Below are 17,444 nucleotides of genomic sequence, written 5' to 3'. Positions count from 1 at the left end.
TAGAGTGTGGGGAGAGCAGGCAAGATTTTCCGTGTCTAGAGCCCAAGCCCAGGAGGGACCCCTAGATTGTGAAATGCACCTGCATTTCAGACACCTGCATCAGAGTCTCAGGCAGCAGGTGGTTTTCTGGTTTTGTCTTCAGACTGAAACCTTCGGCTGACTGTGGCCCGTTCCGAGGCCTGCCTTCCTTCATCCAATCCATCTACAGCTGGATTGACACTCTGAGCCGCAGGCCTGGCTACCTGTGGGTCGTCTGGATCTACCAGAATCTCATTGGAAGTGTGCACTTCTTCTTCATCCTCACCCTCATTGTGCTGTAAGTGGGGTTCCTCGGGAATCGAGAGGGAGGAGAAACTAAGGGTTCTTGGGAGCCCTTTGTTGACATGAGATGACAGTGGTCCTAGGGATGTTCATTTGGGACACAAAGAAAGGTGTGCAGAGCAGTGAGGCCAGGATGGTCTCAACTCTTCCTTGAATAGTTTTCTGTAAAATGTCATTTAATATTTTTTAATATTTAATATAATAAATATTATATTATTAAATACTCATTTTAGATATGCATATTATATAACTATTTGATGTTTAAATATTAATGTTTAATATGTAATTTTAACATTTATTTATTTTTTATTATTATATAAGTTCACTGTTGCTGTCTTCAGACACACCAGAAGAGGGCATCAGATTACAGATGGCTGTGAGCCACCACGTGGTTTCTGGGAATTGAACTCAGGACCTCTGGAAGAGCAGTCAGTGCTCTTAACCACTGAGCCATCTCTCTAGCCACATTTAATAGTTTCATATCTAAGCTTTTTCTGTATGCTCTACAAAGATAGTATACTTACTTTCTCCCTTTGTGCTGGAGATATAGCTCAGTAATAGGACATGAGCCTAACACGTGCAAGAGCCAGGATTCCAGGATTTAATCCTCAGTACCGGAAAACAAACAAACAAACAAACAACCCCCCCCAAAGAATATCAAAATAAAATTTTTAAAAAGAATGAAAATGTGTGATAATTCTCAGAAATTTTCCTTTGGAGTCTGCAAGATATAAAACTGGCCCAGACTTTGTTGACATTTAGGGTTTTTGTATTTTAACTTTTAAAACTACCCATTTCTGACTTCTTGTGAAGAGTCATATACACTGGGTTCACTTTCCTGCATGGAAGAGCTGGTTGGCCTCCTTGCTGCAGCTTAGCCCCCATGACACTAGACAGGGCTGCTCTTTGTCAAGAGACACAGGACTCAAGGGCTCAGACCCTTAGAGCCAGCCATGGATCATAGAACAGTATCTGTGCTTTGCTGATGAGGGCAGTAAGTCAGTGATAGGCTGGATGCTGATACAGGCTCCATGTTGCGCAGCCTGATAGTGGAGGCAGAAACTCCTAGCTCTCCATGATGCTCCCTCCCTGGTACACCGCAGCAGCAGCAGCAGCAGCAGCAGCAGCAGCAGCAGCTGTGACTGACACTTTAGAATGGTAAACTGGCCTCCAGACCTGCTGCCCCTGCAGCGCTTCTCTTTCACGGGCCCTGCTGCTGTCTCCCTTTGTTCTTCTGACACTAAATGTGGATATGACAGGGAGGTTTTCTTACACAAAGCAATCCTTCAACACCACAGGTATCAGCTGCCTAGCCTACCATCTCAGTCAGTTCTGATCCTGGCATCAACCTCACAAGTTAAGGGCTTGATCCCACAAAGCACAGACTAGCTGTCAGGTTCAAGACCCATGTGTCACCTGTACTTCTGACTGGCTTTGACTTTGAAGGTTCCCATAATCTCCTCATATGCAATAACTTGTTAAAATGACTAGCAAAGCTCAGGAATTATACATTTATGATGTCTAGTTTATGATAAAGGTTGCAACTCAGGAAGAGATGCTCAGGGTAAAGGATGTGGAAGAGTTCTGTGCCCTTGCTATTGGTGTTTGATTATATTTCTAGCACTTCCCGCCACTATAAGATCATGAGGGACAAGGACTAAGCAGCCTACCTATTGCCTCATTTTGAGACAGAATGTTGTTATGTGGGCCAGGCTGGCATTGAACTTACAATCCTTCTGTTTCAGCCTATGTCCAGCTCTTCAACCATCCTTATCTGTGTGATAACTAGTCCTGCATCTTTAAGGCCTGAAGTCACCAAACATCTGATATGAATTCAAAAGACATTCACCACTCTGAACATCTTAAGAGGGTTTTTGTTGTTGTTTTATTTTGTTTGTATTTCGAAACAGGGTTTCTCTGTGTAGCCCTGGTTGTCCTGGAACTCACTCTGTAGAACAGGCTGGCCTTGAACTCAGAAATCTGCCTGCCTCTGCCTTCCAAGTGCTGGGATTAAAGGCGTGCGCCACCACTGCCCAGCTGTCTTTTTTTTGGGGGGGGGGGGTTTGGTTTTTGAGACAGGGTTTCTCTGTATAGCCCTGGCTGTCCTGGAACTCACCTTGTAGACCAGGCTGGCCTCGAACTCAGAAATCTGCCTGCCTCTGCCTCTCGAGTGCTGGGATTAAAGGCGTGCAACACCATGCCCAGCTTCCGCTGTCTTAAGAGTCTTTAAAGCTGTACATAGAGATCAGACACAAATATGAAATGCCTGTGTTTATTACACCAGAAGCTTGATAGGTATGCAGAATCTGGGGGCTGGGATGGCTCAGTGGTAAAGTCCTCGCTGTGTGGACATGTGGACCTGAGTTCAGGACCCCAGAAGCTGAATATGACAATGTAACACTAGGGGAGCAGAGATGGGGGGGTGGGAGGAGAGGGGGAAATCCCTGAGGCTCAGTGGCCACTCAGCCTACCAGTTGGTGAGTACAAGCACCAGGGAGAGACGGAAGAGCAAGTTGATACAGTAGGATGCTAGACTTTCAACTCTGGCTTCCATGCACACTTGCACAGGAACATGCACGGACATGCATGTGAATGCACTCACATACGCACACACACACACAGAGCAGAATCTCAAGTTCTACTAAACCCGAATATGTGCTTGAAAAAAAAAATCCAAGAAATGAGCATCACTTCAAGTGTACACATACACTCAAACTGTATGTGCTTTAAAAATGTGGATGCCTGGTCTCTGCCCAGAAAATATGTGTGTGCTTGATCTAAGGGCCAGCCCTGATGTGAGACTTATTTCTACCTCACAGGTGTGCAGCAGTGGGTCTCAACTTCCTATTGCTAATACCGCTACCCTTTAGTACATACAGTTCCTCGTGTTGTGGTTACCCCAATTGTACAATTACTTTTGTGGCTACTTCATAGCTGTAATTTTTCTACTGTTATTAATCATTATGTAAATATATGTATTTTTATGGTCTTAGGTAAGTAAACCCTGTGTAAAGGGGTTTGATCCCCCAAAAGCTCATGACCCACAGGTTGAAAACTGCTGCTCTAAAGTACTTAGCCTGCTACCCTGTTTAGACTTCTCAGGGACACACGGGTCAAAACCCCCATTTGCAAGGAAATATTCCAGTCCTTCTATACCCCACTAAAGCATGGAGTTTCAAAGCACTGTCAGGAGTGTCTGTCATTTCTTCTCTTGCAGAATCATCACCTATCTTTACTGGCAGATCACAGAGGGGAGGAAGGTCATGATTCGACTGCTCCATGAACAGATCATTAATGTAAGACTCTCCGTCCCCCAGTCCCCTGCCCTGTAATACCTCCTCCCTCCCTCTCCCTCCTCTGTCAAGAGTATAATAGACATTCCCAAACATATTCCAAGACAGAGAGAATAAATAGTACAATGAATCTCCAAGTCATCATCCCCCTGTATGTGTGTGCATGTATGTTCTTGTGTGTGCAGGTACACAGATATGTGTATGCACATGTGTGTCATGTATGCACAGAGGACAACCTTGAGTGTCATTCCTCAGACTCTGTCCACATTTAAAACAAAGGAAGACAAGATCTCTCAAGATCTTCTTGGCCTGGAACTTGCCAAGAAGGACAAGCAGGCTGGTCAGTTAATCACAGGGAACTCCCTGCCTTCATTTCCTCCCTGCTGGGATTAGAAGCACATGCCACCATGCTTGTCTTCTTTGTATAGGTCCTAGTGATCCAACCTACTTGTGAGCATTTCACTGATGGAGCTGTGGCTTCAGCCACCATTGACATTTATATACTCTCATTTCATCCCTGCTCTCATTTCAAATATATATATATATATATATATATATATATATATATATATATATACACACACACACATATATATATACATATATACATGTGTTGTGTGTGTGTGTGTTAACTACCTCTCTCATCACTGTGACACAATAGTCAACAAGAAGCTGCTGGAGGAGGAAGTATTTACGTCGGCTCACAGTTTCTGTCTATCATGGCAGGGAAAGTAGGGCATAGTTCATGATGGCAGGAGCATGTGGCAGAGACCCCTTACATGTTGGCAGATCAGGAGGCAGAGAAGTTGGGCTAGAAGCAGAAGCAGGTGTCACCTCCAAGATCCACCCCCCAGAAGCCCACTTCTGCTGGTTAGGTGGCACTCCTGATGGTTTAGCAACCACCTGAGATGATCATTCCCGGGGGCAGCCCTTCCTTCTGGGGCAAGTCCAGTGGGTGAATGTAGAAGCAAGGAGGGAAACAGAATGTGATCTTGAAGCAGAGGCCACAGGAATATTAGCGCGAGTGGCACTTACATGGTTAAGGTTGTTGGGGTAATTGTTACAAGCAGGACGTTAAAAAACAGTGGAGAAACAGGTATGCAGTCGGGGTGCCTATGCCTGTGTGAAGCTGGGACAACCATGCCTCTGGGAAGTTGGGGTGACCTGCCTGTGTGAGGCTGGGATGTCAGAGCCTGCATAGAGGAGACAAATGTGCTTACCTGGCTCCCCACACAGGAGGAAATAGTTCATGCCTTCCTGCTTTAGGGCTCACAGGAAAGTGATTCCAGTTTCCTGGGAGAAGGAATATTCCCTCTGTTTCTCTTTGAACTGTTGAATCACAGATCTCAGCCAACACAGATAACTTCTCTCATCAGAAGTATGGTGGCCACTTCCTTCTGGCTTATGGACCCCTTTTTATTCATGCCTTCTTCACCTCGCACAAGCACATGTTTTCCATGCTTTACTCTTAATTTTTCTTCTTGGCAGGAGGGCAAAGATAAGATGTTCCTGATAGAGAAATTGACCAAGCTACAGGATATGGAGAAGAGAGTCAACCCCAGTGCGCTTGACCTGGAAAGGAGAGAGGTGGAGGTGAGGCCACCGCTGTCCTGGGGACACACACCTGCATCCTTTTGACAAGTGTATTGGAGAGCAGACACCAAACTCGGGGGTGGGAGGGATGGGGGGCATGTTTGTTTCTATGTAAGAGGCTCTCTTGCTGTATAGCCAGGCTAGCTCCTGTTCTGAGATCTGGGATTATAGGAATGTTCCATTCTACCTATGTACGGCCTCTTACTTTCTGTCCTAAGCATTTTTGTGCTTTTATATATATATATATATATATATATATATATATATATATACATGTCTGCATGGTGTGGCCCAGGTTATGGGTCACTGTGCACATATATATATATATATATATATATATATATATATATACATGTCTGCATGGTGTGGCCCAGGTTATGGGTCACTGTGCACTGAAGCGTGTTCTGCTCTCATGGAGTTCACACTTGTTTTAAATCACCCAGGAACACTGAGAGTGTCCCACTCAATAGTTATCCCTTTAGTGCACATCCTTCCAGATTGTTACCGGGGCATCAGCAACCACACCTTTGTCTACCAAGACTTAGATGAATAGAGTATAAAGTATGGGTTTTATATTTTTATAATCACAGCATGCTATCCAAATGGTATTATTATAGCTTTCCCTTCACTGAACACTGCATTCTGGACATGTTTGGTCACTTGAGTTGTCTGGGGGCATTTTAAGTACTAAAACAGGTATGTTATGAAACATTGTATGAAAAACTGTAACTTTGTGATGCTGTGGATAGAAACTAGGGCCTTGTACATGCAGGCAAGTGGTCTGAGACACACCCCTAGACCTATTTGTTAAAAGTGCTTTATGTACCCACAGACATGTACATCTGCCCCCATAACATGTTGTTAATAGATATCCTTGTATCAAACTCATAAAAAGATTTTTTTTTGCCAATTTCCATTGATGTCCTGGAATGCACCCATAAAAGGTGAACCGTCCTCAACTCAAAACACTGACAACATAATTTACTACAAGTGTAAATTAATATTGTCAGCATTGCCCATCTCAAATGACCCAAGGTTTTAATATATTAGCTGGCATGTCATAAATGCTCAGTAAATACCTGTGGGATGAATGCAGTATCTGTTGCTAAATCTGAACATATTGGATATTTCTGTAGTTGACGCCTTGTCTCAACCATAGCCCCTTCATTTTAAAATAATGGCAGGCTCACAGATTGTACCATCTGTGCAACAGTCTTAATGTTTGCATTCCTCCTCCAGTGACATGGCTGTCTGTTTTCTTTATTTTCAGCCACAAATCCCTTTGCATTTGGAGGAACTTGGTGCTGCTCCTGGTGAGTGCCAGAACTACCACAGACAGAGACCCAGTGACTTAGCCCAAGGTGGAGGGTGTGCTGTCTGTCACTCTTCAGCTGCAAGCCTGACCTCAGATGATTTTGCTTTTGTTCTGGCCTAACGGAGAAGCCCACGGTGTCACTAGAACTCTGTTTCTATCTGTTCAGGTCACACGTTAGCTCTTTACACAGGAGCCACTTTGTAATGAAGGCAAGATAGCATCACCAACACATCACAGCCTTCCAGGTTCAATCTGGTGGGAAAGGGTCGGGGAATTTAGAAATTTCACATCACTTTCATTCTGTCTGGTGGGTTTATCCACAAACCCATTGCTCTGACTATGAAAATGTGACGGTACCTATAGCCATACCCAAGTCACATGCTTCAGCTACTGTGCGGCTGATACAACCATACAGACCACAGGGACTGGGAACAAACATCTGTGTCCCAAGTCAGGGTCTGTTGCCAGAAAGGGAATGCCTTCTTGTTGCCACTGGGAAGGTAAACAAGCCTGCTCATTTTTTTAGACTAGTTATGTATTTCTGTGTGTGCATGTTCGTGTGCATGTGTGTGTGTGTATGTGTGCGTGCAGGGAAACCAGAAGAGGGAGTTGAGTGTCTGCTATCACTCTCTGCCTCTTCCTTTTCAACAGGTTCTTTCTCTGATCCTGAAGCTTGCATTTTCTTCTTAGCTAGGCTGGGAGTCAGCAAGCTCTAATGATGCCCCTGCTTCTGTCTCTCCCTGTGATATCTGGGTTTACAGGCACATGTGGGATACCTGGCTTGGTACATGGGTCCTGGGATCCAAACTCTGATCCTCGTGGTTGTACAACAAGCACTCTCTCCACTGAGCCACCCCTCCAATCCTGCACTTTGTTTTAAAACAGTATTTACTGACAACAGCCAGTGATGGGAGGTCAAGGGGAGAGTCTAGAAACTCAAAAGGAAGGTGAGAAGGCAGGCTTGAGAAGTGCTGGAGTCTTCCTGGCCTCCCCGAGGGAAGCCCTTAAGCTGGCAGTGTGTGTGTGTGTGTGTGTGTGTCTGCATTAACTTCTCTTGCCTGTGTTCAACCCAGACCTGCGATTGAGGCGGTCAGCACAAGAGGAGAATCCCATAGCCTGATCGCTGTTGTGTGTTGTGGAAGCCAGATGCTGGTCAAAGGGGAAAGAAGGTAAACATATGAGACCACCTCCGTGACAGTTGGGCCTCAGGAGATTCCCGGGAGTGGAATCCAAGCCCGAGGAATAGGATCCACAGTGCGAATAGCTCCATGAAAGAGGGCATGCTTTATTTCCAACCTGGACTGCTGATTTTTCTTCCAGAACAAAATACTTGGGACTTTCCTATTAAAACTGTTAAAATGTTGAAATTATTCCACAAACATCCAGGAAGAGGTAACCTGGGAATGTTGCATTTTTATCTTTAAGAAATACGTGTCTGCATGGTGGGACCTTTACGACTCTCTTCCCAGACCTGGCAATGGTTTAGAAACTGGTGCTAATATTAATGGTTCATAATGAATAAAAAAATGTGATCGTCAATCTGGGATGCAAAGCCTCTGAATGGTATAACTTGGATTGGTGGTGACTTTGAACTAGAAACAGCCCCATGTCATCTGAAGCTGGAGTATAATGAAAGGTTTTATGGCTGGACTTTCTGTCTTTACCGAGTACAGAAGTCTTGGGGTTGGACTAGAAACAGAGGATGTCCTAGTTAGGGTTTCTGTTGCTGCAATAAAACACCATGGCCAAAAGCAAGTTGGGGAGGAAAAGGTTTATTTGGCTTACACTTCCAGATTGGACTTACACAGTCCATCACTGGTGGAAGCTGGGACAGGAACTCAAACAGGGCTGAAATGTCAAGCAGGAGCTGATGCCGAGACCATGGAGGGTGCTGCTTACTGCCTTGCTCCTCATGGCTTGCTTGGCCTGCTTTCTTATAGAACTCAGGATCACCAGCCCAGGGATGGCTCCACTCACAATGGGCTGGGCCCTCGCCCACTGATCACTAATTGAGAAAATGCCTTACAGCTGGATCTCAAGGAGGCATTTCCTCAACTGAGGCTCCTCCCTCTTTGACGACTCTTGCTTGTGTCAAGTTGACACACAACCAGCCAGTACAGGGGAGGTGGAGGAAAAGAATGAGAGCTTGTCCCTAGAAGACGATGCGGATGGTCATTGTTATGGTTTTGAATCTCTGCAGGCTCAGGTTTCTAATGCTTGTTCCCTGGCTGCTGACATTATTTGAGGAAGCTGTAGAATTTTTTGGAGGTAGACCCTTGATGGAGGAAGCAGGTTAGTAGAGGCAGGCCTTTCAAGGATATACCTGGCCCCCTAGTTCCCGCTTTGCTCTTCTGCTTGGTCAACAATGATGTGAACATCTGCCACACCCTCCTGCTGCCACAAACATGTCTTATCTAATGCCACCCTTATCATGACGGACAGAAGCTGTGAGCCAAAATAGATAATTCCCTAAATTGCTTCTGCCAGACATTCTGTTACAGCAAAGCCAATATGATACAGCCATTTAAAAGCAAGCCCACAAGAAATCAGGAGTAGTATGTAGAATCCATGTCTGTACATGGATGCATATGTATATGGTGTGGAGTAGTTTTTGCAGATCTGCCAAATGATTTCCAAGGCACGTGACTCCTTAAAACTGGAGCTGCACTAGGCCCACCTCCCAATAGTGCCAGAGACTGAGTACCAAGGACCTCTGGAAGAGCAGTCAGTGCTCTAAACCTCAGAGCTACCTCTCCAGCCCATTTGTTACCTCCCCTCTCATTTGAACCTTATTGCATTATGTTGGTGCCAAACTGGGTTATGATTTGCCTGCAGCCTCATTGCTAGCTAGAGACAGAACTGAGGGCACACTAGCTGCACACAAGCATCCCCATACCCTCGCAGGCATTTGTTCTCTTGACGATGGCTGATGGGTAAGATGGGATCTCAAGGCAATTTTAGCTTGTGTTTCCCTGATGGTGAAGAATGTTGAACATTATTTCAAATACTTAATTTACATGTCTCCCTTTGAGGGACCACTTACCAGCTAATGGATGTGTGTGTGTGTGTGTGTGTGTGTGTGTGTGTGTGTGTGTGTAGTTCTTTATAGATACTGGATATTAGCCTCCTGTCAGATATTTCTGTTTAACTCTCTATCTTAGCCCCTCTGCTGAGAATTAACTGATGAAATAAATGTGATTCTACTTTAGGAAAACATTCCATATCCAGTTAAAGTATTTTTCCCCTTGTTATTTTTGATAGCGCTGCACTGATTGAACTTTATGTTCTAATTGATTTGCAGTGTTGGGGAATGGATCCAAAGCCTTGTGTGTGCTGGGTTAGTTATACAATCACTTGGCTGTAGAGCAGCCCTTAATACTGAAGAGCTATTTAGAGCGCTTTATCTTTTCAGTTCTGACAAGTGCCTCCTTGTCCTGATCACCAGCCAAGAGGAAGTCAGGCACGTGGCTGCTCTTCTGTTATCTCTTGCTCTTGGTCAGTGCAGTTAAAGTCACCCTTGTCTTCTCCATCTTCAGCACAGCCTCCTACTCCCCCTCCCGATTGCTAGGGTTATAGGTGTGCACCACCATGCCTGGGCTCATGCATTGCTGGGGTTGAATCCAGGGTCTCCTGCATGTCCAGCAAGCACTGTACCAACTGAGCTGCAGCTCCCCTTGGGCATGCTGGGATGTCAAAAGGTAACTCAGACATAGCATTGGGCTAGTTAAACATGGACAGTTCCATGCATTTTCTAACTGTTAACACTTCAGGAAATCGAGACAGTTCGTGGTACAGGATTAGCTACTGGGCTGTCCCTGAATGAATCGCTTTACATATTGTTATTTAATGATCTCACTGGTTTTATGAATCAGGAATTAAGCCCATTTTACAGAAGAAGAATCCAAGGGCTATGCCACCTGCCAGGGTCATACAGAGCCTAAGAGTCTGAGCTGGGAGGCCTGCTCAGTCTAATGCAGTACCTAAGCTTTACCATAAGGCCAAAGAGACAGCACACATCTGTGCAGAAGAGCTGCTTCTGGGGGCCTGTACATAATACTATGCATTAGTATATATTAAACCTCAAAAAATCTGCATGTAACAAATTGTACACACAGATCTGACCTCCATATCTCTTCTGCCATTCCTTCTGCTAATTCTTATTTTCCTTCATATATTTAATTGTAGGCTTAGATTGTTTTTCAAACCTCCCTTATTTAGGGTTCTTAAACATTTCAACCTCCCTTCTAACCCGCCAACCAGAGGTAGGGGCAAGAGAAGGTTAATAGGAAACTGGTTTTGTGGACCTGTTTAGAAGTAGTTCCTTGGGGCGACTCCACTCTTCCTTGTCAGGATACCAGCAGTCCAGTTAGTTCAATAGCAAATGCCAAACATGAATCAGTAGTGAGGACACACACGATCCAGCAGCAACAGCAAGGCTTCACCAGCAGGAGTCAGCGGAAATAGCTAGAATCAGCTGGAATACCACAAGAAGTTTTTGTGGTGCATTTCTCTCTATGAAATGAAGACCAGAGAAGACCAGAGAAGACCAGCGAAGTGTTGCACAGTGTAGCAATGCAAGAGACTCCTCTCACTGTGGGGTTCCATTTGTTTTTTTTTTTTTTTATTTATTTTTTATTAGGTATTTTCCTCATTTACATTTTCAATGCTATCCCAAAAGTCCCCCATACCCACCCCCCCAATCCCCTACCCACCCACTCCCCCTTTTTGGCCCTGGGGTTCCCCTGTACTGGGGCATATAAAGTTTGCAAGTCCAATGGGCCTCTCTTTGCAGTGATGGCCGACTAGGCCATCTTTTGTTACATATGCAGCTAGAGACAAGAGCTCCGGGGTACTGGTTAGTTCATATTGTTGTTCCACCTATAGGGTTGCAGTTCCCTTTAGCTCCTTGGGTAATTTCTCTAGCTCCTCCATTGGGGGCCGTGTGATCCATCCAATAGCTGACTGTGATCATCCACTTCTGTGTTTGCTAGGCCCCGGCCTAGTCTCACAAGAGACAGCTATATCTGGGTCCTTTCAGCAAAATCTTGCTAGTGTATGCAATGGTGTCAGCATTTGGAAGCTGATTATGGGATGGATCCCTGCATATGGCAATCACTAGATGGTCCATCCTTTCCTCACAGCTCCAAATTTTGTCTCTGTAACTCCTTCCATGGGTGTTTTGTTCCCATTTCTAGGAAGGGGCAAAGTGTCCACACTTTGGTCTTCATTCTTCTTGAATTTCATGCGTTTAGCAAATTGTATCTTATATCTTGGGTATCCTAAGTTTCTGGGTTAATATCCACTTATCAGTGAGTACATATTGTGCGAGTTCCTTTGTGATTGGGTTACCTCATTCAAGATGATGCCCTCCAGGTCCATCCATTTGCCTAGGAATTTCATAAATTCATTTTTTTAATAGCTGAGTAGTACTCCATTGTGTAAATGTACCACATTTTCTGTATCCATTCCTCTGTTGAGGGGCATCTGGGTTCTTTCCAACTTCTGGCTATTATAAATAAGGCTGCTATGAACATAGTGGAGCATGTGTCCTTCTTACCGGTTGGGACATCTTCTGGATATATGCCCAGGAGAGGTATTGCGGGATCCTCCGGTAGTACTATGTCCAGTTTTCTGAGGAACCGCCAGACTGATTTTCAGAGTGGTTGTACAAGCTTGCAATCCCACCAACAATGGAGGAGTGTTCCTCTTTCTCCACATCCTCGCCAGCATCTGCTGTCACCTGAACTTTTGATCTTAGCCATTCTGAAGGAGTGAAGGGGAATCTCAGGGTTGTTTTTATTTCCCATTTGTATTCTTTCTATATATCACACGCCCTCTCAAGTGTCAGCAAAACATCACACGCCCTCTCATGTGACAGCTTCCAGAAAACATCACGTGACACAACTGAATTGGGGAGGGGGAGGAGGGGGGGGAGGGGGAGGAGGAGGGGGAGGAGGAGGGGGAGGAGGAGGGGGAGGGGGAGGAGGAGGGGGAGGAGGAGGGGGAGGGGGAGGAGGAGGGGGAGGAAGAGGAGGAGGAGGAAGAAAAGGAGGAAGAAAAGGAGGAGGAGGAGGAAGAAAAGGAGGAGGAGGAGGAGGAGGAGGAGAAACTAGTCTTGAATGGGCTGATAGAAATGGGATCAAGCTAGGAGTGAGGGTCCTGTCAAAAAAGACTTAGTTCAGGTAATGCAAGCTTGTTTCTGGTGAGGAAGACAGAAATAAGACAATGGCAGAGCCAGACACAGTGGCTTAGGTCTGTAATCCCATCATTCCAGCGGCTGAAGCTGGTCCACAATGATTTTGAGGACAGCCTGGCTACAAAAGAATGAAAGGACAGAGTTGTATAAAGGACATGAGTCCATGGTAAGATGAAGACACACACATAGGACATACATCAACTCAAATTCAGCGTCCTGAGCAGGAGGTGCACTACCTTCAATGTAGGAATTTATGATTTATCAGATTTCTTTCTAATTTTTTCATTATTCCTTTGTGGCCTCATATTTAATGGCAACAATTGTAACTAATAGATATCATTGCCTTTGAATAAAAATCCATTGACCAGTTTTTCCACTGAGTTTCATTCTTTGCATCCTAAAGATTTTTATGATTTCTTTGGTCTAAAATAACAACCCTACATCAAAGAAGTTAATGGCTGATATCTTTAAGATGGATTAAATGCTACTTAAAACATTTCAGCCTTTTAAACAAATGTCTTTAAGTGAATAATCATAATTGAGATTTCATTTTCCTGTTTTTAAGGTTTATTTATTGTGCATAAGTACATGGTACTGTCTTCTGACACACCAGAAGAGGGCATCGGATCCCATTACAAATGGTCCTGAGCCACCATGTGGTTGCTGGGAATTGAGCTCATGACCTCTGGAAGAGCAGCCAGTGCTCTTAACCACTGAGCTATCTCCATCCCCATTTTTCTTTTTTCAGTTAAAGGGTTATTTTTTTTTCTGTTTCTTTCTGACATACCATTACATGCAATAGTGTCTTAGGGTTTTGCTGCTGTGAACAGACACTATGACCAAGGCAACTCTTATAAAAACAACACCTGATTGGGGCTGGCTTACAGGTTCAGAGCTTCAGTTCATTATCATTAAGGCGGGAACATGGCAGCATTCAGACAGGCATGGTGCAGGAGGAGCTGAGAGTTCTACATCTTCATTTGAAGGCTACTAGTGGAATACTGACTTTCAGGAGGCTAGAATGAGGGTCTTAAAGCCCACATCCACAGTGTAACATCTCCGTTCAGAGCTCTGTACAAGGGCAAACCATCCCTTTGACATATTAAGATGAGATCAGTCACTGGTGTGGCTTGGATCTGAGTGTGTTGCATCAGTCATCTGTCAGACAGTGGCCTCTAGATCATGCAGTCATGGCTAAATCCACAACCAACCTGAAGCTGATTCTGGTGAAAGACTGGTTAAAATATAGCCAATCTCTCACTTGGAGAATGGTGTGTTATGGAAGGGCATGTTCAAAGACAGTGGAGTTAGTCTCCTCTGGACTTAGTTCAACTGGAGATTTAAAACATGCAAAAACAACCAAACAAACAAACAAACACCACACATTTAAAAAAAAAATCAAGAATAGCATATTCTCATGAGATAGTGAGCATTAATTAGCAAAGAAACCGTCAGTTGTAGGTCAGTAACTTTGCCTGGCCAGGCAGAGGCAACTGTCATTCTGAGCAGCCAGCAGGTGATCGTTAGCTCAAGGCTGAGAAGTCTTTTTTCTTTTCTTTTTTTTTTTTTTTAAATCTTTTTGTTTGGTTGGTATTTTAGGTTTTTAGTTTACTTTTTTTGGTTTGTTTGTTTGTTTTTTGTTTGTTTGTTTTGTTTTTATTGAGACAGGGTTTCTCTGTGTAGCCCTGGCTGTCCTGGAACTTGGTCTGTAGACCAGGCTCACCTGGAACTTATAGAGGTTGGCCTGCCCTTGCCTCCCAAGTGCTATGACTAAAGGCATCCACATCCATGCCTGGTTTGGCTGAGAAGTCTTTGGACAAGCTTCCCCGGACAGTCCCTGCTGACTTTGGTGGGTACACCAACACATGCGTAAGTTATGCTGGGCCACGAAGCTGCCTTCTGGAAATTCCATCTCACTTCTCTCTACTGGTTGGATCTCTTATGAATCACAGTCTTCTTTGGATGGAGGACCCCGAAGAAAGCAGAGGCATCTAACAGAGTCTGGCCGGTCATTCCCAAGATAGCCGGCCATCCTTCTTCAGCTTGCTGGGATCTTGGGATGGAATCCAGGCTGTCAAAGGTGTCTCAGCCCTCTAACCTTGCCATCCTGGGCACCAATGTTCTCCCCACGGTTCCTCAACATTGGTGTCAGGACAGGGACAGAGGGCAAGGCCACTCAACAACACTCAGAGGCAGTGCCAAGGAAGTCACCCAGGAGTACCTAACTTCCCATCATACTCTACTGAAATCACAAAACCTGTGTCGGCCATGTTAAATACTGTTCCAAGATCCTCTGTTTTCTCGAATATTTGATTGCATAAACATGTTTACATCCATGAAAAGCATCTTAAAACTGAACCACTGGGACTGCAGAGCTGGCTTAGTGGGTAAAAGCCATCGAGGCCCTGAATTTGAATCCCCAGCAGCCATGCTTGCCTGTCACCCAGCATCGTGGGAGGGAGGGGACACAGACAGTAGGATTGCTGGGACTTAATGGCTACCACTCTCAACTCCAGATTCAATGGGACCGCCTGTCTCAAAAGAGTAAGATGAGGATAGAGCAAGAATAAGACTCATGTTGTCAATTATACACACACACACACACACGCGCACACGCACACGCACACATCCTGTTACCTTCTTTTGCAGCCAATGTTATCCTTAAAAAGACCAAAGGGGAGGATATGAACAGGGTGACTGTGTTGCATGACAATGATGCGGCCATTTTGATGACTGATTAGTTTGTTGTAGCTGAGCTACAAGGCATGTGGTAGCTGTGTTCCAACCATATTGATTGCTCAGAAAACAGAATATTGACTGATGCGGCAGAAAACTATGGTCAGAGGCTCAGAAGCATGCCCTGTGACAGCAGGAGAATGTACCAAATTCCAAGAAACTCCATCACAATCTCCCTTCAATATGTGCTTGTTCTGTGCCAAGTAAAAACAGGCAGAAACCAACACGAAGAACTCGGGTGTCTTAGAATAATAAGAACAAATCACTTCTGCCAGCAAAATCGAGTCTTTTTTTCCACCAGTTATTGAAAATAGATTTTTTTCCCCTTCACATATTATATCCTGAGTTTGGTTTCCTCTCCCATCCAGATCCATTCTTTTCCTGTCTCATTAGAAAACAAACAGACTTCTAAGGGGTAATAATTAAATATAAGATAAAAGCTTAAAAGATTGGAGTTGAGCAAAACAGAAGGAAAAGAACCCAAGAAAAGACACAAGAAACAGAGACCCACTTGTTCCCACACTCAGGAATCCTGTAAAAACACTAATATGTACCCAAAGGACATGTAGGGTAAAAAGAGAGAAAAATAGAATAAAATTGTATATATATATATATATATATATACATATATATATATATATATATAAAACCCAACACGACACTATGAGACGAAGGACTTCCAAAGTTGCCACTGGGTTCCTTTCCTATTGGCCATCAACTGCTGGACATGAGGCCTGCCCTTAAGAGTAGTTTGTTTCCGCAGTGAGAAAGCTAATTTTTTATTTGCGAGTGGTTATGAACTGGTGGTAGCTTCTGGGTTAGGGATGGGGCCTGTGTCCACTTCTCCTCTCCTCCAGGACCCATGCCGGCCCTGTGCATGCTGCCTCAGCCTCTCTGAGTTCATATGTGCATCAGTCTCATTGTGTCTTAGAAGGTCTTGGCTTTTGTTTTTTGTTTTTTGGTTTTTTTTGTGACTTCCATCGCCTCTGGCTCTTACTCTCTTTCTGCTTCCTCTTCCACAAGCTTTCCTGAGCCCTGAGGGGAAGAATTTGATGGAGAATTCCCATTTAAGGCTGAGTATCTGAAGCTATCTCGCTCTCTGAATAATTCTGGCTGTGGGTCTCTGTTTATTCCCATCTACTACACAGGAGGAAACGTCTCTAATGATGGGAACTGATTTATGAGCAGAATGTCATTAGGAGTCATCTTCTTGCTATGTTCTTTTAGTAGAACAGTATTTGGTTTTACACCAGATCCCTGGGCTATCGAGTCTCAGATTCTTGGTCACCCAAGCAGGGTCAAGTATGGGCTCCATCTCTTGGAGAAAGCCTTAAGCAAATCGGATCTTGTGCGGTTACTCCCTCAAGCTTTGTGCCACCATTGTACTAGCATATCTCACAGTCAGCACACTACTGAAGATCCAAGGGTTTGTGGCTGGGTTGGTGTTCATGTGTCTACGTTGGTAGCGAGCAGAATACCTTGCTGTACCAAAGACACTAGCCCATAGGGTGAAGGCTCTATGTAGGCAGCAACTTGACTTCCCCGTGTTCAGCGAGTTGTGTTGTGTTCAGCAGTAAGGCTGTGCTGTCAAGTTGTGGAGAGCAACCTGCAGTCTCTGCAACCTGCAGCAATAGCTCTGGTTGTTTGGGAGTTCCCATGAGACTAACAATGCAATGAGACATAATCTAATCCCAGTACGGCAAGCTTCGTTTGGTGACAAGTTGTCCAGTTGGGGCTCTGTATTCTCCATTATTTGCCGAGCTTATTGAGATAACCTCCATATATGTATGTACAGGAAGCTTCAGTGGTATTAGGGTTCCATGCTACTCCTCACATGGTCCTTAATTTCAGGTGTCTCTCCCCTTATTCCCTCCATTGTGCCCTGTTCCCAGTCCCTACTTGACTGTTTCATTCCAGCCCTGCCCCTATCCATCCATAACTATTCTAGTTCCCTATCTAGTTCTAGATATGTCTTTTCACCCCAGCCCCT

General features: G+C 44.6%; 1 protein-coding gene across 2 annotated transcripts in view; it reads left to right on the top strand.

Annotated features, from left to right (window-relative positions):
- Positions 1 to 8,061, top strand: part of Tmc5 (transmembrane channel like 5) — a 78,391-nt gene extending 70,330 nt beyond the window's left edge. For both annotated transcript variants that reach the window (XM_021166418.2, XM_021166419.2), the window contains 5 exons: positions 143 to 316; positions 3,539 to 3,617; positions 5,103 to 5,207; positions 6,478 to 6,520; positions 7,596 to 8,061. In XM_021166418.2, coding sequence (XP_021022077.1) covers positions 143 to 316; positions 3,539 to 3,617; positions 5,103 to 5,207; positions 6,478 to 6,520; positions 7,596 to 7,642 — 448 coding nt within the window. In that variant the 3' untranslated portion in view covers positions 7,643 to 8,061. The remainder of the gene's footprint in view (positions 1 to 142; positions 317 to 3,538; positions 3,618 to 5,102; positions 5,208 to 6,477; positions 6,521 to 7,595) is intronic.
- Positions 8,062 to 17,444: the final 9,383 nt, after the last annotated feature.

The sequence above is a fragment of the Mus caroli genome, unplaced genomic scaffold, assembly GCF_978045245.1.
Source record: "Mus caroli unplaced genomic scaffold, Mus_caroli_1 scaffold_8, whole genome shotgun sequence".
In the NCBI taxonomy this organism is placed as follows: domain Eukaryota; kingdom Metazoa; phylum Chordata; class Mammalia; order Rodentia; family Muridae; genus Mus; species Mus caroli.
The sequence above is the reverse complement of the archived record's forward strand: the minus strand, read 5'-3'. Positions and strand labels throughout refer to the sequence as shown.